This window comes from Salminus brasiliensis, chromosome 23 (genome assembly GCF_030463535.1).
Source record: "Salminus brasiliensis chromosome 23, fSalBra1.hap2, whole genome shotgun sequence".
In the NCBI taxonomy this organism is placed as follows: Eukaryota; Metazoa; Chordata; class Actinopteri; order Characiformes; family Bryconidae; genus Salminus; species Salminus brasiliensis.
The window spans coordinates 22,263,364-22,289,785 of record NC_132900.1 but is presented as its reverse complement, the minus strand read 5'-3'; the positions used below and the strand labels follow the sequence as shown (position 1 = coordinate 22,289,785).

The 26,422-nt window shown below is 38.1% G+C and overlaps 1 protein-coding gene across 1 annotated transcript in view; it reads right to left on the bottom strand.

The window, feature by feature from the left end:
- The window catches only part of myo10 (myosin X), a 63,136-nt gene that overhangs the window by 22,844 nt on the left and 13,870 nt on the right, over positions 1–26,422 (bottom strand). The window contains exons 2-19 of the mRNA XM_072668448.1: positions 21,945–22,043; positions 19,983–20,141; positions 13,538–13,725; positions 8,852–8,986; positions 8,100–8,224; positions 7,344–7,357; positions 7,176–7,260; positions 6,880–6,983; positions 5,952–6,081; positions 5,484–5,602; positions 5,141–5,287; positions 4,732–4,832; positions 3,600–3,666; positions 3,398–3,490; positions 2,653–2,721; positions 2,467–2,549; positions 2,211–2,319; positions 1,304–1,384 (exon numbers count right to left, since the gene is read on the bottom strand). Of these exons, the coding sequence (XP_072524549.1) occupies positions 1,304–1,384; positions 2,211–2,319; positions 2,467–2,549; positions 2,653–2,721; positions 3,398–3,490; positions 3,600–3,666; positions 4,732–4,832; positions 5,141–5,287; positions 5,484–5,602; positions 5,952–6,081; positions 6,880–6,983; positions 7,176–7,260; positions 7,344–7,357; positions 8,100–8,224; positions 8,852–8,986; positions 13,538–13,725; positions 19,983–20,141; positions 21,945–22,043 (1,908 nt within the window). The remainder of the gene's footprint in view (positions 1–1,303; positions 1,385–2,210; positions 2,320–2,466; positions 2,550–2,652; positions 2,722–3,397; positions 3,491–3,599; positions 3,667–4,731; positions 4,833–5,140; positions 5,288–5,483; positions 5,603–5,951; positions 6,082–6,879; positions 6,984–7,175; positions 7,261–7,343; positions 7,358–8,099; positions 8,225–8,851; positions 8,987–13,537; positions 13,726–19,982; positions 20,142–21,944; positions 22,044–26,422) is intronic.

The window sequence follows — 26,422 nt, the reverse complement described above, 5'->3', positions numbered from 1 at the left end:
ATTTGTTATCCACAATGCTAAGGCAAAATAGCCTATCCTTTTCCTCACAATTCCATAGTGTTGTCACAGACATTATAGTTCAGATTTATGAAACATTACACTATATAAACAGTGTTGTATGTACATAAATTAAGTCTTACTCATAAAGTAATTGTGGAGTGATTAGCATATTTATCACAATTTACCTAATTTAATAGTTAATCCCTTAAATGCCATTGGCCTGCCTGTGGTCTGAATGTTTTATTACATACTTCTATAACCAAGGAATAGCCCCCCCAGTTTGCACAGATGTCCCTGTACTTACTGAATAATAAAAGTCCTGGAATGTTAAAGGAAATACATTCCGTAAAACAAGCATTGTATATATCAACACAACATTAGAACATGTCTTAACATTTTCTTAATAATTTCTATCCACTGTCAAAAGTGTTGGCAAGCCAAAAAATAGAAAGTGAAAAGATCTCATTCTATTGCTTGAAAAAACTTAGCTAAGTTGATGACTTCTTTTAAAACAAGAGAGAACAGTAAACATGAATCTCAATCCAAACAGATAAAAATGTTTGTCTTTAGAATATTGATATGAGCATGTGCAATATATACACAGCCAAACACATCAAAGACTCTTACTGGAAAAATGTATTACCAGGTAAATTTGTTGTGGGTGGTATTCTCTTATAATTTACTAACTGAAAATGTAAAAGAGGGATAAAGACAGTCTTGTTTATCAATGAGGAAATATGTTGCTCCAATGTAACACTTAAAGAATTTGTCCCCCTTTATGTGCACAAACATCCAGATCTTTGGACATACAGAACCAGAATAAAAACAGCTAATTTCATTCATTTTCCATAGGATGAATGTAGGCTTAATATAATACACTAGCATATGTGGAATTTTAAATAAGCTTTTCTGTTCTAGAACAGTGACAACCTTTTTCATTTCCATCAAAATACTGTTCATTTAGGTCTTTGTTCCTACTCCTTAAGCCCTGATTTTAACTAGTGAATTTGGTTAATTTAAGGTGCACTAGGTGCTAAAGTGTATTTAATTGTGCTCATACAGCTTGTAAAAGCTCCACAGAAAAGCAGTGGTCCAAGAATGGGACACTAGAGCAGCCACACATAACCTAAAGTCACTATGCTCATTGCCAAGCATCAGGTAAAAGAGTGTAAAGTTTCTCTGCACTAAGCTGTCAAGCAATGGAATTGTATTCTCTGGTCGCAAAGCTGTTCTGAGTGTTATTGGTATGGGTATTATGCATTAGGTGTGTTTTTTATTTGTATCTGTGTATGTTGACACATACCTTATTGTTGTTTGGTTTGATGCAGCGCACAAAGAAAGGGTTGGATGTGCTGAGGGTGGACATCAGAGAGTGCAAAGAATTCTAAAGATAATAAATAGTAATGGATTAAGTGTTGCATCATAACATATGTATCTAGTGGTGCTTTTTTAACCATAATGTGATAGCCTTTTGTTTCTGCAGAACACTTGGGCAAGATAATGTGTATGCCATATTGAGTATAGAACACATTTTTGTTCTTTTTGCTTTATATAGTGAAAAACCCAATGTCTTCCCAATGTCTTTTACTTTTGCAGATTTTTCACATTTGAATGTTGCAAATCAGCCAACTAAATTATTTTAAAGTAAGATAATAACAACATAAGTGAACACACAACACAGCTTTTAAATCATAATTCCAGTTATTAAGATAAAGCTTTATTCAAAGCTATTTAACACCCGTGGCAGTAATAACTGTTTTTAATTACTTACAATGAATCTTTTACAAGTTTTTTTTTATCTTTGTATCATTGTTTCAATTCAGCTACATTAGAGGGTTTTCACGCTGCCACCACGTTTGACTGCTGATATGATGTTCTTAAGGTGGAATGCGATGTAAGCTGTACACCAAACGCAAAAAGGATCCATGTTTTCCAAAACATGTTCCACCAACTTCTTCCAGCATTTTTCTGGATCATGGCAGTATTGGTATTTGAATTTAGTGAACTGGTTAATTAAGCAGCTATGGTTACAATTACTTTTTCACATGGGTGATACTGATTTTTAATACATTTTTATCTTTAATACATGTAATGACAATTTAAAATTTGTATTGTGTGTTTACCTGTGTTGTCTTTATCTTATATTAAAATTAGATGGTTCTATTTTGATGAACCCAGAAGCACAAATGGCTGCTGCTACAACTGCTGACCTTAAACTGGGAGCTGACTGTCGGCCTGCGGTGCTGTGAGCTGCTCTTTATCATGTCTTGCCCACACCTAGCACTCATCCGCTCAAAGAGATCATACACAAAATCCAACCTGGTGGGGAGAGAATAGGAAAGAGCGAGAAAGCGAGAGGGGGATATATGAAGGACATATCTTGCCAATTAAATCTCTGTTTTCAAAACACACTTGCAAGAGACATGTTTTAACTGAAAATATGTATGCATATAAACATATACACACCTACTATCCCTGAGTAAGTTAAGAATGTCATCTCTGAAAGTGTCTCTGTTCTTCTCCAAGATCCCTCTTACATCATACACCACCTACAAAGAGAAACACATATACAAGACACACAATGCATCAGATGAGTCAGTCTTCCAGTCTTCCAAAACAAGCACAAATACACAATTTGTTGGTGTGCCATACCTCTCCTGCATAGTGCTTCACTCCAAAATAGTGCACAGCAACTCGAGGCTTTATGTAGAAAGGGTTTTTCTGTACAGAAAGAAAAAGAGAAGGAAACATAGTGAGTGTGTTTGGAAAAGTTGTAAAAACAACATTGAGCTGATCTGCAGAAGATAAAATCTAGCTGCAGTAGTGAATGTGCAAGAGAATTCTACAGAAGCTGAAGTGGGACATGTAGTGTTCTAATCACACTCTGTATTGCAATGTAGTCTTGTCAGCTAAACTGTCCCTGACAAAGTAGTAATTTTTATAGAGTAATTTTTTCTCTTTTAAAAAAGAATGTTTTTAGGACATCAGCATACAGTCAATTACCACATACCGTAATGTATATGCATGTCACTGTAATTAGATTATAGAAATAACAGACAATAGGCAGTTGCTGATATTCTCATATGAGTGTGTTTCATGTCAGCAGGTGATGCTTTTTTTAAGAACAGAATGGGGCAGTGAGATGTTGGAGCCAAAGTCCCATCCACTTCAGTGTAAACCAGTGGTTCTCCTCACTGACCCCTAGATATTTTTTGTTCATATTTTTGCTCTGTCCTTATGTGTTTTGGACTGTTTTGGTGTGAAAATGTGGTCCATCTGGGTTTCCTAAGGACCAGTTTTAGAACTGCTGGTGTAAACATCATATTCAGTTGGTCCTGCGGGTGTATGTGTACTCGTGTTTGCAGGTAAATTAAGTACAGCATGTGAAGAGACTTACAGAGTGTTGGCTATGGAGTTTCTCCAACAGTGTGGCATCAGTGGCTTTGGGGAAATGACTCTCCTCATTTACCAGTGCCAGCAGGCCCAGTTTCTGCATAGACAACACACACACACAAATACATGCACATGAAAACACACCACAAACACAAAGAAATATTTGAAATTACATAGTTTATCAACTGTTTTTGCACATATATTACCTTCTCTATAAGATCCAGACATTCTCCATTGTCCATCCAATTAACATCATCCCAGACCAGTCCTTCCCTATCGACACACACACACAATCCTGTTGCAATCATGAGTTTATTTACAAGTATAAATTATTTGTATTATTCTGTAAACTTGTAAATATGTATATGATATGATAAACATCTTATACATAATACTGATTATAATACATAATGAGAAGACAGATTGCATGTAGAAAGAAGCCTTATCTCAGGCAAATGAAAAATCATACTCTATGTCCTAAACAGGGGTCATAAACAAGGGAAAACAGCTCAGCACTGCCCAACATTGTGTGGCGACTTCCAGCACATGTGGAGCTCAGCATATGTGAGTCTCCAAACAAGCTACAGACTTTAAATTATATCAAATATACTTGTTTGGAAGTGTACAGGAGAGATGGAACACCATTCTGTCAAATAATTCCCAGATCATAACTGGAGTGTTTTGATGATGGGGATAGAGAGCGGACGCTTTAAATTCTCCAATAATTTTTTATTTGGGTTTAGATCTGGTTACTGTTATGGCCATAGCCTTTGGTTTACATAATTTGTATACTCATCAAACCATTTATTGCAGGCATCCTGACTAAGACCACTCACATCACAATAGAAATGTATCAACTCCCCAGCTGCACTCCCTTTGCAGCTATAACAGCAGCTTTTGAGTCAGCAAAGCATTAGCAACGTTTATGCCTCAGCACTCTGCACCTCTGTTACTTTACATGGTCTGACACTTTAGTGGCTGACTTGCTGTGGTTCCTAAACGCTTCTACTTTCTAATAATACCACTCACAGTTGATTGTGGAATATATAGTGACACCAACTGACTTAACACTTGAAATCAGTGAGCTTTTTAGAACAAAATCTTTTACAAATGTTTCTAAAGGCAGACTGCATGGCTAGGTGTTTAAATTTAAACACCCATGGCAATGGAACTGAGTAAAACACCAGATTTCAATGAAGAGGTGTGTCCCAATTCTGTCAATATGGTGTGTATGAATGTGTTGTATCATGATCAAAGTTGTTACTCAGCTGGCTGAAGTAACAACTTTACTTTTTGTTGTATGCTTCAAAATAACCCAAAACTCTTCTACAGACTTACCTGTTGTACTCCAGTTGCTCCAAAGAGAATATGTGTTTATTGAAATACTCCTGCAGCTTCTCATTGGCATAGTTAATATTGAACTGCTCAAAACGATTCACCTGATGACACAGAGATATATTGGATAAAAATTAAGTCCTATTCTGAGCACAAACGTAATACTATCTATGTCTGGCCAGGTGACATGCTCCAGAAGCCCAAAAGCAATTATTAAAGAAAGAAAAAGCAATAACCAGAGAAGGACCCTTGTGCCCCTATTAAACTAGAAAGATTTCCTTCATATTTGGATTACTGGGGTGAAACCTTTTCTATTCAGAGTCAACTTCATGTTAACAAAAAAATAGGTTTACATTATTCATTAGATAATTGGAATTCTTTTAAGCTGCAGAATGTCAACATCTTTTCACACCTCAAAGTTCTCAAATCCAAAGATGTCCAAGATGCCAATTGACTTGAAGTTGTCACTGCCGTGGATACGCTTGTTGAGCCTATGGATGATCCATGTGAAGCACTGAGAATAGAGGGCCATTGCCATGGAGTCTCGAGAATCTACTGCCTAATAAGCATACACACAACCATACACACAAACACAGACACACATACACCATATATGTTTGAGTCCATTTCAGCGGACAAAATAAAAAAGGGCTTTAATTCACAATGAAAAGCTTCCATTTTCAAAATTATTGTATTACTAACATTGTGCTTAGTAGATGTATGACTAATAAAAAGTGTGTGTGTGTGTGTCTCACCTGTTCTACAGTAAGCGGTGTGCTGATTTCTTCTCCTCTGAGAATCATGGACCTGTGAGTTAGAACTTCAGCCAGCTGAGTACAGTCCAACCCCAACAAGTCTGCTGTACTGCTAAGAGCTACAAACATGTTCCAGCATACACCATACACACACAAAAAGAGATGTAATTAGAATTGATACAGGGAGGAGGGTGCATGATGCTTGCAAAAAGAAACAATTTAAGAAGGAGAAACAGGAGAAAAAAATCAAACAAACAAATGTATTATTATGCAGTCTATGAAAGACACTGTTGCTGTTCAGGTTCTTTACGCAAATACCTTCTGTATTCAGAAATGCATACTTTGATGATTTACAATTTCACATCATCATACTGTCAACCCCATGTCAAGGATTAGAAAACTTAAATAAAGTAGAGAGATGGGTAAGAAAGAAGAAGAACAAGGTGAAAAGGTGAGAGAAGTGCATACCTGCATTTGATGAGACCTGGGCTCCTCCAGCTGTAACAAACTCAATGTTTCCCAGGTGTAGAATTCCAGCCAATAGCCTTAAGACTTCACGGATACTCTCTTCCCCAAACTGCATTGTCCTCAAGGCATTCTAAAATACACCCACATCATTTAGTCTTCAGTAAAAGATAGCTTATGAGTATTCCACACCTGTGTAGTGTATACTATATATTACTGTGCATTGTGGGATTATTGCACTGTAAATTCACCACTATGGCACTATGGCAAAATGGCAAAACCTGAAAGAAGTGCATTATATAGTGAATATTTTTGGCCATGACTGTACTGTACAGTTGGCACCCCTGTACTTCTTTTAGAAAATGTACCACTTCTCTCAGAACATTGGTGCAAAGCTTTGGTATTCACTTGTTTATTTCTTTTGTTTGCATTGAAATCCAGGGAAGTCAGCTACAGTGCCATGGACTGTAAGCGTCTTCATGACATTGTGTGCAGTGGACACAAGAACATTAAGATCTCTTAAGATACATATAGCCTTAAGATTGTCCATTGTGTCCAGAATGTGGTTCTCACATTCTCAGACAGTCCTTTCTTTCAGCTCTCCTTTCTTTTCTCCATGCTCAGTATGACAAAGAGACACAAAGATTGACTTGAGATTGACCTTCTCATTATTTTAACTAACTACAACTATGATTTCAATTTTGCCAGCACTCCAAATTAACCTTCTGAAACCCGGACATTGCATTTTTCATTTATCCTATTTGAGAGTAGTAGGACCTAACAAGTCTAAAAACGTAGTCTTTGTACAATAAGCAAAAAACAATGTACTCATATAAGGCCAAAGAGCTTTTCTATGTGATAGAGCACAAATCCCTGAGGAAATATTGTTATAAATATACAGAATAACATCATTATTATCTTTTAATCTTACCAGCACTTCCTGAAAGGTGCGTCTATCATCAATGGTGTCATCTTTCACACAGCTGGACTGAGTCAGGTAATGAAAACTTTCAGCAGGCAGGAAAGAGAATGCCTCTGACAGAGAGAGACACAGACAGAGAGAGCAAAAGATAGGGAAAATTACAAAGAAAGAAAAAAAAGGGGGGGGGGGATGAGAGGAGAGAGAGAATGTGTGATGACTCTTTCTTTACACAAAATCTGAAAACAAAGCTCCAAATGATGTAACAGAAGGAATGCCTGTTATGAATTGATTTAACCCATGCTCACCCCTCTGTTCTGCACTGGTTCCTGCTAGCAAAGCATAGAATATGTGGTAGTTCCTCTCTCCTGGGTTCTGACGCACAACTCGATTCTAACAGGGTTGGCAAAATGAGTAAACAGAAACACACACATAATGCCACACAAACCAATATACTACAGCAAGTAATCACTTACCTTCTCCAGCAAGTCTTCATGAAGAAGAACAGTCAAGGAAAATGATTAACAATAAGTGAGGAAAGTGTGGTGACAACTGAAAAACACTTTAAAACACAAGCATGTGCCCACACATACACTATATGTCCAAATGTTTGTGGATACCCCCTCTAAGGAATGCAGCTACTTTAAGTTGTACTCATGATGCTGACAAAAATGTGCAAATGCACACACATACACAGCCCTGTAGAGAAATATCTGTAGAGTCTCTGGAGCGGATAAATGTGAAGCTTTTGAATCACCATGCCTAGTGCCAGGCATGGGCTAGAGAGGTATAATTCCCCCCAGCATTGAGCTTTGGAATTGTGTTTTCTGGAAGGCTGGTGCTCCATTTAAAACCTTTGGGGTAAACTGGGGTGTTAGGAATGAGGTGGCAAGGTAATCATCCAACATCCTGACCTCATCAAATGTCTTGTCGCTAAATCCATTAATTATCCTCACAGCACACAACACAAAAAAAACTGCATGTTTATATCAGTGTGTTCATTTAGCCTGAACAGTTCGAGCTTTGTGTAAGGAAGAGATGTTAGTCTCTATTGTCAATATTGCTCCCTTTTGTGCAGAATATAGGCCACTTGGCCAACTGAAAATATAAAAATTCATGACCAGAGCACACACACACCCATACACACATGTGCAAAAAAAACTGACAGCATAGAGGAAGCAGAGGAAGCACTGATCTTTCAGCAGGGTCAATGTGAAAGTAATTCAGGATACAGTCAACAATCTTTCCTCCCTGTATGTTTCCCCGATGGCTGAAATGAAGCTGGATGAACTTCCCAAATCGGCTGGAGTTATTATTGTACACTGTCTTAGCATTCCCAAAAGCCTCCATTATGGGACTGAATAAGGACAGACAGAGAGCGAGAGCAGGAGAGAGAGATGGAGAGGGAGAGAGATAAGAGAGGTGTAGTTTGGTAGAGAGAGGTTTTAAATATATACAAATACTTTATGGTTCATGATTAATACATGATTAACAAGAGTGTTCATGTAGTATCTGTGTGTTTGTACGTATCTGTGTATCTGTGTACAGTATGGGACTGACTGGTGTGGCATGTTTTTGGAAAGGCAGTTAATGTGTACATGTAAATGTGTGAATGTGTGAGTGTGTTTCTGCCATTGGAGAGGTTATGAGTGTGTATTTCTGGTAAAGCAAATTTCATGAATGTCTGTGTGTACATATTCGAAAGCATGGTAGACATGAGTTTGGTGTGTTTAAGTGTGTGTATGTTTTTGTATGCTTTTTATGTCACTGAGGAAGGAACTGGTGTGTATGTGCATGCATATATCTGGGTAAGATAGAAAAGAATTTGGCATGTGTAATGTGGGTGTAATGTGCGTATTTGTTTGCAGATGTTTGTGCGAGTGTGTTTAAGTTTAGTAGCAAGGACTTTGGTATGTTTGTCTGGTTGTAGGAGGTGTGCATGTGTTTGGAGATGTGGCTGGTGTGTGTTTGTGTGTGTGTGTACCTGCTCTCCAATAGGGCCTCCTCTACATGTGAAGATCTGTCTCTGGCGGAAAGTTCTAGACTCTGCTGACTCATCAATGACAAGAAACGAAGAATCACCTTTGTGCTCTCCGTCTTACCTGCACCACTCTCCCCACTGACACACACACACACACAAAATCAAAAGTCAGATAATGTTGTTTACATACAACCCAGTTACATAGCATTTCATAGGACCTTATACGAGTGCTTTGTTGTCCACAAAAATATACTCCTAGCTAGTGCAAATATGATACAATCTAAAGATGCCCATGAGCTAAGATAATGCCAAACACAATAGTCAGTACTGATACGTATATAAAACACAATATGTGTTTAATATGTGTCTACTTCAAATAATTTAATTTAAAGCAGCATTGATAATGGGTATGTCTTGCTCCTGGGCTCCCCCTACAGTCAGGAAGTAGAATTTGTGCTTTCAGACACCCCTAAAAGAACTGTACACTGAGTCGTTAAGAGTAATATTACGGGACGTTACATGAATATGAGGTGCAGCATTATGCAGTTCTCCCGAGTGTTGGTCTGCCTGCTCCAAAGTTACATATTGCAGTTAGCAGCATGCCGAGCCTGGAGTAGCAACAATATACACACTATTCTCCCTATTACAGGCCAGTGGAGCATTACAATGATTTTGAAGCTTTTTATTATTTTAAGGTAAAAATATAGGTCTTTAGTTTGCGTTTAAAGCCAGCAAGGACAATTTGGACAGCCAGTAAAAGTTCCTCTATGGAACCTCTATGGCAAGAGTTTTGATGATTGACGAGTTTTGGTGTCTTAAAGAATGGTGGTTCAATCCATGTTTGGCTTTGTAGGCCAGCACCACTGTTTTAAATCAGTGACGGACAGGCAACATCAGAATGACACGCCTAAACCTGGAAGACTGAAGAATCGTACTGTTGTATCTAGCCAAGGCTTGTGATGAAGTAAGAATGGCTCTAACAACATTAAACAAAACTTTAAAACACTGATTTATTGTTTAACCAAGTAATTGTTTACCTTGTCATTTCTAAATGTTAAACCCAAGTGTTTACCCAATAAAAAGTAACTTAAAGACATTATATGCTACAACAACCTACTTTTGAAATTATGGCATTGATGGGGATCCTAAAGCTGAAGGCACCTTTACCTGGATAATCACACACATTAATAACTTAATCAGCCACAAGGGGGAGTGCTGATCTTCTAAGCACTTGAGCCAGACAAGAGTTCTAAGTGTGTGAGACATAGACACACACACACAAACAGAGGGATAAACGGAGCACCTTTGACTTGTACATATTTTTGTAATTAGTGTTGTCAGGCAGCCATGGGTTTAACCCTTCATGGTATTTAGGGGTCATTGGTCAAGGTTAGCGTTGTGCCTAGTGCCTTTGTGCCTTGAGTAAATATTTAAATCTTTGGAAACATACCAAACCCAAATGCTTATAGTTCTTTAAGGTGTCTGCGTCTGCTGTGTTACCTGTTCATCTCCAGCTCTTCAGCTGTCTATTGAGGCTGTGTATATGCCATTTATATGTGTTATCGTCTGTGTGTGTGTGTGTATGCTGGGGTCCGTCTTAGTGTGTCTGTGTGTGCGTGTGTGTTTGTCCTTTGTATGTTTTGGAGGTTGTGGGCTGCAGATTTACGCCCTGCAGCTGTGCGTTGCCTCCCTGCCTTAGAGCTTCATAATCATTCTCACGATCACAAAACATCACTACTCCAGGGGTTAGAGCTAGTTAGCACTGCTGGAAAACACTGCAAAAAATAGAATCTATAGCAATGGTCTTTTATTGACTGATTAAGTATAAATCTAAAAGTGACCTAATTTCTGATAATGAGTGTTTTATGATATTTTAATGAGAAGTGATGCTGTCACTTCTGGTTATTATGATTAATACAGTTAAAAATGTGTGGTGTCCTTTAATAATGTGGACTTATTATTATTATTTACCAATTTCTAGAAGATAAAAAGGTTTTGATTAAACTACCCTGTATGGAAGACCATACTCACAGCTTCATTTGCTCTTAATGTAAACTCATTCACTTATATTACTATATTTGCTAAATGCTAAATACCATTATAAAATAATAATATGACAATTTACCTAGCTACCTAAGTTAGCTTAACTGTAATTAGGTGTTCCCTTGTGCACGCAATGACGAGCACCTAATAACTTTAGTGTTAGATTTAGCACCAGCTTACCTTACACAGAGCACACAGCAACCGAATTTTAGTCTGACTAACCGGAGACGCGTTTGAGTAAATTTGTATGGCTAAAATTCTTATCAGGACAGAATCCACGTACTAGTCAAATAAAGTGACCAGATGTACATGGGGTCCATGTTTTTGAGTTCGCCATATCTAAAGAAAACCTGTATAGTTGATACCCTGGTTGAATTAATTTAAACAGTGCTCACATAATGATGTTTGCTTTAAATTGGCTCATTTATGGTCTTTTCATTCGCATACAAAAAATGCTCTTCATGTTTACTTCTAAATACTTCTGAAAAATGCTAATACTTTTCATACTTTCTTCTTGTCATTTGTCCTTGTGCTTAATATCTAAAATTAAGCTGCCACTTATTAAAACAACTGGTCAATCACTATGAACAGTGCAGATGAGATGACATATAAACTAATAGATTGTAGACTGCTAAAAGTGCTAACACTTCATATCCTGCTTTGTGGGTTGTGCCAATCTTTAAAAAACCATACAAGTCATTAATCTACAGTTGTGAAACTCATGTGCCAGAAGAAGTCACATCCCACAGTTAAGCCAAATCAGCAAACCCTGATAATCTGCTGCATAGTAAAAAAGGCAGTTAGGGTGTTTTCAGGCCTGTAGGTACAGACTCCTGACTGCAGTGCACACAGAGGAGACCAGTCCGACCAGTTTACAGCTCACTTTCTGCTCCAGTGCAGACAAGAGAATCATGAACAATCTTAATCCTAACAGTGCAGCTCTGTTTGTGAGACAAACCATTTAAACCTTGCTGAACCACACACACACAACAAGTAGGTAGTTAAAGCTCCTGCGTAATGGGAAGGCATACATATAAAACAGCAGGGCACTAAACACAGTATATACACACACCATTGGGGTGTAACGATACACTGACAGGCCACACACACAGCTAACATGCACTCAATCATTCTCAGTCTCATTTATCATTTCCCAAACACAAAACTCACACATTAACAACTGCATAAGGAATGTATGTGCATAAAGGTGTTCTGTCTGAGGAGATGTTGTTGTTGACCTCTTTCTAAATATACACTATATTGTATTTGCTCATCTGCCTTCTTACGCATATGAAGTTCTTCTGAACCAAACTCGCTCATCCATGTCTTTATGGACCTTGCTTTGTGAGAAAGGGGCCATCCCCAAACCGTTCCCATAAAGTTGGGAGCATGAAATTGACCAAAATCTCTTGGTGTGCTGAGCAATTTAAAGTTCCTATCACTGGAACTAAGGGGCCTAACCCAACTCCTGAAAACAACACAACATCATAATCCCCCTTCCACCAAACTTTACACTTGGCACAATGCAGTCAGACAAGTACCATTCTCCAGGCAACTGCAAAAAAACAGACTTGTCCATCAGATTGCCAGACAGACAAACGTGATTCACACAGAACATGGAAACCCATTCCATGAAGCTCTCTATGCAGTGTTCTTGAGCTAATCTGAAGGCCACATGAAGTTTGGAGGTCTGTAGCGACTGACTCTGCAGAAAGTTGGCGACCTCTGCGTATAAAGCACCTCAGCATACGCTGATCCCGCTTTATCATTTGAAGTGGCCTACCACTTCGTGGCTGAGTTACTGTCATTCCCAATCGCTTATACTTTGCTATAATACCACTGACAGTTGACTGTGGAATATTTAGTAGAAAGGAAATTTCACAACTAATACTATACTAACACTATACTAATACTGGGTATGCCCTCCATTTGCTCTCAAGGCTTCATCTCTTTGTGGAACACAATTCGTGCAGATTCCAGGAGCACAGTCATGCTGCAAATTTCCTGTTCTACCATGTCCTAAAGATGTTCTATTAGATTCAGATCAGGTGACTGGGAAGGCCACTAAAGAACACTGAATGCATTGTTAGGCCAATAATACTAGTTTGAAACAACCTTTGCTTTGCGACATGGTGCATTATCATTCTGGAAGTAGCCATCAGAAAATGGATAAAATGTGTGTATGAACATGCACGCGGTCAGCAACAATTCTCAAATAGTCAAAGTGCCACAAAGTGTGTCAAGTAGGCTCACAGTGAACAAGAAAACAATCCTCACAGCAATATACAGCTTCCACCAGCCAGGACAGCTTGCACAAGGCAGGTTGGTTCCATGGATTTATGCTGTTAATGCCAAATTCGGACCTATCATCAGTGTGCCTCAGCAGAAATTGAGATTCACCACACCTACATTTCTATATTTATATTTGTAAAATTTTCAAAATTGTACTGCTACCACACTATTGAGTGATAAGAGAAATGCATAACTGGGTAGTAATTAATACTCATAACTGAGAAGTAATACATAAAGTGCTTAGTGAGTGTACATAATTATATGTATAAGGGATATATGGATGATCTCATGACTTAACATTGCACAAAAAAAAACAGTGTGTAGTGTGCATGTGTGTATATGTCCATGCTGTACCTGATGAGTACACATTGGTTGTTGCTGCGCTTCCACAGTGATCGGTAGCATTCGTTAGCAATGGCGTAGATGTGAGGGGGGATTTCACCCAAGTGATGCCGACTGTATCTCTCCACCGCTGATACATCATACATATCCGGCAAGCACTGATAGGGGTTCACCGCTGCTAATATGGACCCAATATATGTCTACAGACAGGTGTGCCACACACACACACACACACGTAACACACACACACACGCACAGAAAAAAAACATTAAGTGGAAGACAAGTGGAAGACAAGTTATAGACAGGCAAAAAGACAATGAGAGATAAAAACAACAATTTAAAACACATTTTTATATGTAATGCTAAACTGAGAAAAGAATATAAGCGCACATATATTTCATTGAAAACTCAAAGAAATATATGTGTGCAATATGTGTACACATCCTTGTTTGAGAGTGTGTAAACCTAGTACCCACTGACCTACTTTACATCAAATATGTAAATACTTTTGAATGACGGTTGAGACGACGCATGTTTTAAATAACAAATCACAATATGCACTGAATATGTGCTGTTCTTCATACACAAGCACACACACTAAAGGCCTCATTCAACACCAGGTTGTTGGTTTGCATATAAATTAGTCTGTGTGCATATTTAAAATGCTAAATGCATTAAAATGCTAAAGAACCCCTCACATTTTGAGTTTTCTGACGTGTCAAATTTTATTTTACAATTCTCAACCAATTTACTTCCAGATCTATGTTTTCAGTGTGCTAAATATACACATGATATCGGTGCAGTGGTGGCACTGGGTTATTGATAACAGGGTTGTGGATTGAATAACCAGGTATGCTAAGTTGCCGTACGCTTAACCCTCTCTCCCACCCGGGCTCATGTGCTTACTGTCTACTGTGTGTTCACTAGTATATATGTGTCAACTGTCACTGAAAGTAAAAGAAGCATGTGGACTAAGGCGGTAACGTAATATTAAAACATTTTACACACATATTTTTCATATTATACAGCGTTAATTAGTTCTAAGTATTACCTAAGTATTAAGTATCATGAAAAAGGACAACATATTGACATTTAGCCCACACCTAGAAGGATAGATGCTGATTTTACTCAACATGGACTCAACAAAAAGACGTACATCAAGTCTTAATCTCTAAGAAACAAAGCTTACAGAAATAATGCAAATTTAACTGATTTAGAGGCCAGGTTAGATGCTGTTTTAAATGACCTTCTGCATATGAATGAGGAGGAAACAGAGTAAGGCTAGGATTCAAACCCAACACACTTAAGAAAGGCAAGGTAACATTAACATTAACATGCTCATCCTTGTCCCAGGACATACACACACACAATACACTGTATAATAAAAAATAAAAACTAATGCATCCCTAAAGAACCTAATACATATCTATAAACAGCTGAATACAGCCTAAAAACAGCTGCAGTTTACAGTAACTATTATTAATAATCATGTAAAGACACACACACACGCACACACATACAGAAGGCAGGCATGCAGCTCCCTGATGTGGTATAGGTCCCTCATGTAGCATAGTGTGTATCCAGCAGACAGACTAATTGCAGAGTGTGTGTGGTGTGTGTGAACTCTAAGCTGTAATATGAGAAGCTACAGCTCCAAACCAAACTAAAGCAGAGCTATTTCCTGCTGTTTCTCTCTCTCTCTTTCACACACTCACACTCAAATACACATACACGCTTACACACATACTCCTCATCTGCAGAAATATACTGCCTAAAATATAAAAAAAAACTTTCTCATGAATTGAAAAATGCCCCCCCCCAGCAGTATGAGTGTGTATGTGCGCTGTGCGTGTGTTGTTCTGTGTGTATGCGAGTGTTTGATGTGGGTAGGAGAGCAGTTAGCTAGCCTACCATTCCCTGTCGCTATGAAAGGAAAAAAGACCACAGCTGTTTACAATCAGCGAGAAAGAGAGAGAGAAATAGAGGGGGAGAGAGAGAGAGGGGAAGTGGGGCAGAGAGGGAAAAAGGACGAGAAAAAGAGAGAGAAAGAGTAAGAAAGGGGGGGGAGAAAGAGAAAGAGAGAGAGTCCTTTGTGTTTTAAATGCTGTGGAATTTGATCTGAACGAGAGAAACATTCCACAAGACATTTCTTCAGGAGACATGGTCATTTTTAACACACGCACACACATGCATGTGCACACTTATACACAATCAAAACAAAGTGTAGTAAAAACGAAGGACTTTGGTTGTATTCCAGTCAGTTTTTTATATGTTGCTTGCAGTGGCCTAAATTCGCTCTTTCATCATCATCCTGAAGCTGTAAAAAGGCTGGACATGCCTTACACCCCAAACACAGCTACACATATTTAGCAAAAAAACACCATTGTGATTGTCCCCTGTAAACACAGCCTTGTCTACATATATACATACATGTGTACATATATACATACACCAAAGACAGAGAGCCTGTTGTATGGTGTATGTTTGTCCAAATGCCACCTATGTTCAGGATTGATTACTCCCACATGCCACCAATTATCCAATCAGTTTAATTTGCTGTTCAATCTGTCAGTTTGAGGAGCTGTCCTTTTTCAGGACAGACACTCAGGCTGCATCCCTATAACCTCCTTTCTGCTAGCCCATGTTTCTGTGACAACATGGTCACCTTTCAATGAAAGGCCATGAAAAGGCCTTTCAAATGAAAGGCCACATTTAATTATTTTTTTATTAGGCACCCTCTTCCATTTTGCTTCCTGATTGAAAACCACGTGATTTATAATTCACTGCTAGCTGTGTTTTTACAGTGGCTTCCAGAAACAATAATGGCAAGCAGTGAATAGTGTGAATAGTGTGGTCATAATAGTCAAATGTAGTCAATAATAAAGTCAAATGTTGTGGAGGTCTCCAAAGCCTGATTTTGGGCCCTTTATTATATTATCTGTATGTGTTATAAATAGACCATTAGCTTTCATTATTGCTCATATGTCTATGACAGCCCCCAGTTTAATTGCAATGATTGATACATTTAGGGATTTGTGACTTATTATTGATGATGAAGCTTAGAGAAAATATATAATATAGTATAGTTAGACTGCTTATCTCTAAGAATTCAGGTGATTTTGGCTCTGAGAGCTATATTAGTAATGTTTGCTTGCCTGCACATTCTCTCCACTGCAGTAAGTGTACATATACACCTTTGAGTGAACCAGAATACTGTAAAAGTATCATGTTTTCCATACCTAATGGCTTGGTTTTAAAATTAAAGTGTGTTCAAAATACTGCTGCTGATCCTGACCTACACATACTGGGTTAAAAGCCTTTTCTCTTTAATGTGCTACTTATTTATTCGTTTTTATTTTTAATTTTATTGTTACAAATTGTTGTTATTATCTTACTATAAAACCAATACGTTCAAGCTATCGTCTTTTGCTGCTGATGAAGGGCCAATGTAACCATTGTTAAAATCCCCTGTATGCAGTGCAAAGTTTCTAAATGCAGAGAGCTTTCCAGGCTAATTATTAACTACCAGCAGGCCTGTGCATCATTAATTCAGTACCATAGCGATGAGGTCACAGCCAAAAAAGCCAAACACACACACTCGGTAGAAACATTCTGTAGAAATACTGTTTGTCTGTTCAACCTAAATAAAAAATTCACAAGGTAACAAATAATGTAACTGCTTTCTTATATAATTCAAATATACAATTCAAAGAAAAGATTTAGATGAACAAAAGCAATGATTTTACTTTTTTTCTTCACTTTTAATAGCGGTACATATGTTAATATGGCTATTTACACATTGTTGAAGCAATTATTGGTCTAATGACTCCTGTTTTCTTTTATGTGATCATGTGTACATGCTCCGTATACCTGCTGGACATGCTGGTTGCGTGTCATATCTGATCTACTTTGCAACTGACAGGATCTGATGCTAATGTGCCACCACAAGGCAAGTTTTTAGGAGGCACACAGATGACCAACAGTATATCAGGCAGGTGGTTTAAAGGTTTGGCTCATCTGTGTTTAAAAGACACCTACATGCACACATACTTACACACTCTTTTACCTAGACTCTAACATCAAAGCCCTACTGGCCTGAACGGCAAAACCACAGCTGAAGGAACCAGACTAAATAAAAATACATTCAGCTTTTTCTCCAGCATTCTGTTTCCTCTTGCGTTCCTTCTGCTTCTTTTACTATATCCCTTCACTCTGATCTACTACTCTTGGCTGGAAAACAATGATCCATTTGAGAGAAGGAAAGACAGACTGTAAATGCTAAGGATTTGTATGCAGGTCACAAACAGGGAGACACACTCCACACACCGACCAATCCATCCATCTCCACAACAAACCTGTAACCAAAGCATCATTGGTTACAAGACAGGGCTGTTGAATGTACAGAAGCAGCCCTCTTAAACAGGGAGAATATGAAACTAAATGCATTTGGAAGTCATACGTTTAGTTTAGGTTCAACAAGAGGTGCAGCTGAACTGGTTAAATGCCCAAATAGGTATAGCTCATATTGCTTGGATAAAGGACATTGTAGAGCTAGTATAGTTGTAGCTAGTATACATTTAGACCTGGACAATATGTCTGCTATTTCTGATCAACAGAATTCCCCAGACATGATGCATATATGTTTGTTTTAAGACATAATATTTTAATAATCAAATCAATAAGACAACAATTGACTTGACTTGACTTGACTTGACAATGTCACCAGATAAACTGCAAGTAAACAAGTAAAAAAGCTATAAATAAACAAAACACTCAAAAAGAAAAAAGAGCATAACCAGCTTCACTCTGTTTGGGTGGGTAGCATGGCCATCATTTATCCAGTCACTTATCATTATGCTAGCAAATGCGGATGTCTGCTAACTGATTTAACAGAATTGACAAACCAGTCTCCAGTCTTCTTCTCCAGTCTGAGAGACTATGTTAGCGGAAATGCTAATTTTATGTGTGATAATTAGACTGATAAAATAACAGATAATATTGCTAACAACTAAAAGTGCTATTGAATGAAGAGTCATTTAGGAACTAAAAGAGTGACCTCTTAATGAGTGGTGAGCTAAGCCAATTGATCTAAAAAAACTAAACTAAACTGCATTTCGCTTAGATTTAGGTTCTTTATGCAATCAAATTAAAAGGTACATTTGGATTTTTCTGTTTTTGTATTCATTTTTAATATTAGCATGCACAATTAACAGATTTTGATTTCAAACAGGGCCATAATGGCTAATAACACTGCAGAATATTCTGCAAGTATACAGCTAAGCAGTATTAATTAGAGTATCTATGAGATTTATGCCTTGTTATCTGAGCTAATGTGTACATGCTTTCACTATCATTAGTCTAACAACTTCTTAAAGCAGTTGACCAGGAAAGTTAGGAGCCAGGAGCAGTTTGCAAGACAACTGGCATTGCAAAGATGTGTTATTAAACACTCAACAAAGAGGTCACCAAATTCCCAACCTTTCGCAGTGCTGCTTTAAAACTTATGAAAGGCTTGAGAATTACACAAATTGAAGAGAAAAAAACTGAGAACACGGCATCCTACTTTGAAAGTACTTCAAAGTAGGCTGAATGAACTGTCTACAGCTAAATTGGATGACCGGGAGATATACTTCCCGTGACTTTTTTTTCTATCAAGTGTCATGTGATAGGTAATGATCCACTAATTTGCAGAAATGTTGGCAATGTCAGGGCAGTGATTACTACATCAGAATGACACCTCATTCAACCCAGAACAAGTTCAAGTCATGTAAGTTTCTCCTACACCCCTGGACACACACACATGCCCCACATGCTTAAAAATCCAGCTCAATACCTGCTTTTCCTGGTAGCTGGCTTCAGATTATCGAAGCTGGGCTTTGATGGTAAAGGTGATCATCCAGCTGAAAGCCTACCATATTCTTGTAAGCTAGCTGGTTAAGAAGCTGTTTAAGCTGGTTGACCGGCTTAGTTCCTGACCTGCATTGTGTATTCTTTCATTTAAGTCTGATTTGAGCTTGATAGTATCAACAAACTGGTTGACCATTATGGCTGAACTGGTGGACCAGCCTGATTAACCTGACCACAGTGGTCCACCAGTTCAGCCATAATGGTCAACCAGTTTGGACTAGTTGGTTTGTCTAACTTGGATAAGTTGTTAGGTATACCAGTGAAACCATCAAACTCAAATGAAAACATACCTTATGCTGGTCAAGTGCTAAACTGCCCATAACAGCTTAACCATCTTAACCAGCTTGAGCTGACCAGGCTTAGTTTTTTCAACAGGTACCTGCCACTCACTGTTGTTACAGATAGAAAGCAACAAGCATGTTACGAAGCACAACCGTCTGCTGATGGTGTACATGTAACAGTAACATCCTTTCATAGCTTTCTTCTGTGTATGTGTGTGAAATTTCCTATACACTGCATGATGCGTGGGAATAGATGTGTGTGCACTCACATATATGCTGTGTTGGGTGTATCTCAGATGCAGGTTGTGTAGAATAGCTCCTTCGTGCAGGTCTTGCAGGGCTGCCATGTCCTCCACTCCATGGACACTGTTACTGTGCATCTCATATACTCTTTGCCTGCTTAGCGCATTCTGCTTATATGTGTACACCTTAAAAAAGACAAAACACACAAACAAAAATTACATAAAATAGACCAATTCTAGCATGTGTAAGCATATACACTACATGTATATGCATGTGTGTTTAAGTGTGTGTGTGTGTGAAAAGGGAGTGTTATAACCCAACCCAGTGATTATGGTTTGACCAGTCATGGAAAAGTAACTCAGGACCAGAAATAATCTAACCATAGCAAGAACGTCAGCGAGAGCGTAACACAGAGAGAAAAAGTATGAGAGAAAGAGGGAGAAAAAAGAGAGAGACAAAAGGACAAGTAAGAAAGAAAGAACTATTTGTTGCACACTGCAAAGACAAAAGTATTGGGACATCTGCTCATTGATTGTTTCTTCTGGAATTAACAATTTAAAAAAAATGTATCCTGCTTTTGTTGGGAGTAATCTCCATTATCCAGGGAAGGCTTTCTACTAGATTTTGGAGCACTCACAAACATTCTTATCCCTAAATACAAACAATTCCTTACAGCAGTAAACCTGGCATTATGCACGGTGACATACGTTTATGTTTATCTGCTCCATAGTGACCTATTCTATTGGCAGTACTTCTCTATAGGGACTAGACAGGCTATCTGTGTGAGCATCAGGTGCAACTTAAAATGCCTTTATTAGAAAAGGTGTCTACAAACATGTGGACATATAATGTACTTCTATATGTTTTTATTTACTTTATTTACACTTTTTTCACTTCTTTAAATAGTTGTCCTCTTGTATTTCCCCTGTTCTCTCTCTTTGAGGATAAATCTTGTCACAGTGACTCTTATTATACTTAAAATCTTCATCCCATCTACACTACCGGTCAAAGGTTTTAATACCCACTTTTTTCCTTTTTATTGAGATTTACAAAGTTCAAGTCCTTTTTTCCTTCATTTTATAACTGTTTGGGGCAATGGAAGTATATTGGGAAAATAATAAATAAAAAAAAATCCGTTCAAACAATTTAAACAATTTACTTATTAAAGCAGTGCTGGAACTGACTGTATTACTGCACTCTGTACCGCAGCATTTACACTACATGTCTGCATGTCTAGATTGCGCATGTCTAGAAAAGACACTTAACAAAGGAACACAGATAATAACTAAGTGTGGGTCTTTTCTTTAGAGAGTGTCATGAGCAGTTTCCTACACTAACAAGGCTCCACAGCTCTTGGACACTGGAGAAAAGTGACAAGAAGAGGTCTAGCAGACCTAAATCCACAACAGCATTAGAAGACAAGTTTCAGAAAGTCAACAACTTGTGTGATAGGTGGCTCACATGGACCAAGTCTTAGATTCAACTGTAAGAAAAAACTTTGAGCAACAGGTTTGACAGGTGGAGTGGAAGTAAGAAACTCATTGCTAAGATGCAACACTACCAGTGGACCACTGAAAAAAAGTGAGGGTGTTTTGGCAGGTAATCTATACAGCAAAAATGATTTCTTATGAAGTCAAGATAGAGATCACATTTTCTGTGTGTGTGTGTGTGTGAGAGTTTCTGTGTCTGGCTTCTGAAATCCTTTTCATCCCTCAGTTTCCTAATATACTCTGACAGTGTCTATGGCTAATGACTGGGCTGTTAGGCACCACCACACATACTTAAGGCTGGGAATGTAGGTGGGTATGTGCATATGCGTGGGTTGGTGGGTGGGTGAGTATGTATGTGTAAACTGAGACCATCCCACCTGTTTAATGAGTCTCTTCTCTGAAGTGTGTACAGCAGAGGTTGTGCTACTCTCTTCTAAACAATCACTCCTTTTCACACACACACACACACAGACACAAACAAAATACAGCTGGGTTTACCTGTCCAAAGTCTGTGCGGAAGACCACCACACCACCTGAGCAGGAGTCCACTGTACTGGGCCAGTATTGATCCCCCTCCCATAGCCACACTCGACATCCCTGCAACACAAAGACGTACATATATTTTTATTGTGTATCCATACATATGTCTTGCGATACAAATCTGTAATAACAATTACATAATTAATGAGAACTAATCCTAAACCTCAGCTGAGGCTTAACCTCAACAATTAATAAGAGACAGTTCTGCACTTTCAGATCTAAAATAAATGAACATGTAGCTTTTGAAAAAAGAACTTTATAAGGTATGTTGATCCTTATATTTGAGGATTATCGATTTTTTTCACAGCCAGGCAGTTAAAAAACAAACACTTACGCACATGCATTTACTTAAATCAATTATCAAAACTCATACTCATTACAGAACTCATAAATTGACCAAATAATATCAGTTTAACATTAAACAGCAAAGTTATTTAAATCGTACTACTGATTTACTGTTAACTGTTCACAAAAGAATTAGGAAATCGGCTCATTCATTGTTTTATCTGAAATCAATTGTACTAAAAAGTACTACTTGTGTGGCGTACATGGATCACATCTATAACCATGCCCATGACCATGTCACCGATTCACTGGTTGTCCTGTCTTGGAGCAGTTTTGGTAGGTACTGACTACTGCATACTAGGAACACCCCACAAAACCTGCTTGATGTTTTAGAGATGCTCTGACCCAGTTGACTAGCCATCAAAGCCATCACAATCTGGCCCTTGTCAAAGTGTCTCAGATCCTTATGCTTGCCCATTTGTCCTGCTTTTACAACATCGCCTTCAAGAACTGAAGAAGACTGTTTATTTGCTGCCTAATATGCTCTCAGGGTAAAGGCAAATACATGGCAAATGCCCTGATGCAAAAGTCAAGAATTTCTTCCTGCTCCCATGAAAATCAAACTTGTGTTGTCTCTTTCTGATGGTAGATGCTGTACTTTGACATCATCTTTATAGCTCCAATAATGAAAGTTTAGGATTGTTGGAGACTTCTTTACACATCTTGTGGTCTGCTCTCGGGCTGAACTTGCTAGGACGGCCTAATCTGGCCATGTTGACAGTGACAGATTATTTTGTGGACACTGGAATGGCTTTTTGAAGCCAACATGGCGATACCACTCACTTCAACAGTTAAACCAAATTAAATGTCTGAGGTCTAACCTCATTTTAATCAGCTGTAGCTAATGAGCACCTGATTCTTATTTGAGGTATTCTAACTAGTAATACATGTGGGGGTATTGTAACTTTTTATTGCAAGCAAATTGTCACTCCATACTGCCAAAATGTCCATATGTTAAAAAAGACAAATGTTTTCATGGGGTCTTCAAATTCTTGGCACGTGAAATAAACTCATTCATTCTAAAAATGATAAAACATAATTAAAATGGCTGATATTTTTAAACAGAATATATGGTTGAAATATATATGGTTGACTGGCTGTAAATTGCTTTCTGTAATGGATGTTTACAAACAATTACACATATTACCCACACAACCCATAACCCCCCTCCCCCCACACACACACACACCCCCACATAGTAGAATAGAGAGAAAAACTACTGCTAGGTACATAAGCATACTTTCCAAAACACATCTTTACAGGACAAACACACACACACACACCCACAAGCCCTTGCAGCACAGATATATAGACACACACATCCGTCTCCATTTACCCACAGTTGCGCACGCACACACACATAGTCATTAGTGTACCTGCTGATGGAATAAACATATGGTGATTTGGACACACATGGATGGTTCTGAGGCCCACTGCACCAGACAGAGCAATGAACTTTGACCCCATTTCTTCTTCAAGCACACACACACACTAACATATTATATTATACACCAGCAGCTTAAAAAAAAAAATCAAACAAGGCAAAGGGAAAGAAAGAAACAGAGAATACAACAAATGAGCATGAAACATTAAAGCTGCACCAGAAGTGGTTAACATTACATTGTCACCTTCCAACAAAACCAATTTTAAGTGTATTAAGAAAGTTCCATATCACATTGGGCAGTTAATTAGTTTCCGTTCTTTCCAGGAAAGTGCATCAAAATTATGGTCTGTGGAAAGCAACCACACACTACAGATGCAACAGATATTGACCAGGGTAAAAAACACTAACATATTCCTGCATTTGATAGAGGAATCTCACAGTACATGTATTTATAAATATTATTTAATATATCATTTTATTTCATTTAAATGAGGTTGTGGCAGATTTTTTATACCAATAAGATGTGCTATTTGTTTTATCTTGGCATGGCCAACTTTGTGGAGAGGTGAGAATTACCCCTCATTGCTCACTAGCAGCTCAACACAACATTTCACCTGTCCTAGTTAATCTGATGACAGTTCAGTTCTAGTTCATTAATTCCCAGAAATATATTTTATCTGATTAAAGCAATAACATTCAATTTTACCAGAAAATAACAGCTTCAAAATCATGTTGGTGCTTCACTGACCTGTAATAAAGGGAAATTACGTCTTTATTGTTGCTACTCCAGGCTAGACATGCTGCTAACTGCACAATGTAACTCTGGTAAAGTGGGCAACACAAAGCTTGTGAGAACTGTGTAACACTGCATAATCATGTCATATTTATGTAAAATCCTGAATTTTTTATTTACTGTGTCAGTCTAAATGCTTCTTTCCCTTGCAGTGATGGTTCTGTATTTCTTAGTTTGCTCTGAAATGCATGTGAAAAGTGTGTCCACAATAAGATTTACATGGTCAAAGCGCCTTGCGACTGTAAGCCGAGCTCAGATTTAAGAAATTGCGTAACACTAAAGTGCGTAAATACCTAAACAGGACATAGCAGAGGAAATGCTGACCAGTTATATCTTGATTGCAGACACAGATGCATTCTTACATCTTGCCAAGATATTGAACTTTTAAAATCTGCAGTAAATGAATGTGTTTCCAAGTTGTTTCTTTCCCATACAGATAAACAGACAGTCTACTGTGCCCTACTGCTATTCCACATGCACACACACACATATACACACACAGCTGCACTGAATGATTAGCTTGATCGGCTACACGACAGCTGTGCAGCTGCCATCCACACTTCCCCCACAACAACAGAGCCTCGCAATGTGCGTCTGTGTGTGTATATGTGTTCAGAACTTTCCCTCACACAAAGTGGAATGTGCCAGTAGTTCAGACGAGATTATGCTTACCTTGTAAGTCATTTTCCTAACCACACTGGATTTTCATATTTTACTCCATAAGCTTGATACTACTCCCCCTACCTTTACAACCCCTCATCGATTCACACATAGCCTACGATTACTTTACCAAGCACTCAGGGTTAGGACTGGCAAACCGGTACACGGTAGTACTACTGTAACTGTGATAATGAATATTCAGTTTGTTTAGATTGTTTTTACAGCAGGATGTCAAAATTTTATTTTCTAAACTAATCTATCAAGCTAATCTCTTGAGTACCATAGATAATTAGTTTGTAACGAGTGTAATTCTTACATCGTCTCATGTAGAATGAGTAAGATGCAGTGGAAATGTGTTCTGATAAACAATCCATTTAACAATCACTGTTGAAACAACTGTAATTAAACAGTGAAATCGCTACGGATGTCCCAATCTGGTCTAGTGGATTGAGATTGGGGCCGGTTATATATTAAGGTATTGGCTAATGTAAGACCATCTAAGACCAATCCAGTTCAACGTTTCTTCAGTGTTGTAACATGCAGTCACCTGTTTGAGAGAATTTTAAACATGACCCACAGACCGAATACCTCAGCATCATCCATCATCATAATTACCCATCAACATGGAGAAGATTGGAGAATACACTAAAGAATTGACAAATGACATTGACTTTCAATCAAATGGCTAAAAAATAGCTTCAAGAAAAACATCTCAGGTAACAGAGCATCATGAAGAACATTCAACTTAATTTCAGCTGAGATGTAATGAAAAGAAGATCCAGATGTTTTTCACCTCTAAGTGTTAATGATAAGTGTGAGTTAATAGGGAATAGTTACCTTTTTACCTCTTGAACTACAATTACTTGCTGCTGGCATGCCAACAAACTGAAATTTTTGAAAAAAAGGGTTTTGCCAGAAGACCTCTTGTCTTCAGACCATAAGCACCTGGAGTTACTGGAGTCCATGACTGACATCAAAAACTAAACTTTAAACGCCTCTTCCAACTGGACAGTGGCCTAAATCATTGGTTCTCAATCCTGGTCCTAGATTAATCCAGTTTTCCTGCTCTGACACACCCAATTCACATCTGGAAATGCTTATTAAGTAGTTTGTTAGTTGCATCCCATGTGTTGAGAGCATGGGGAACTCTGGAAGAACGCTGGTTTCTTGTCCAAGGATTAAGCTTAGTTGCAGTTGATACTATCCTTCCAATTCAAAATACCATTTCATTTGTGTAGTCTAGATCTAAGCTTA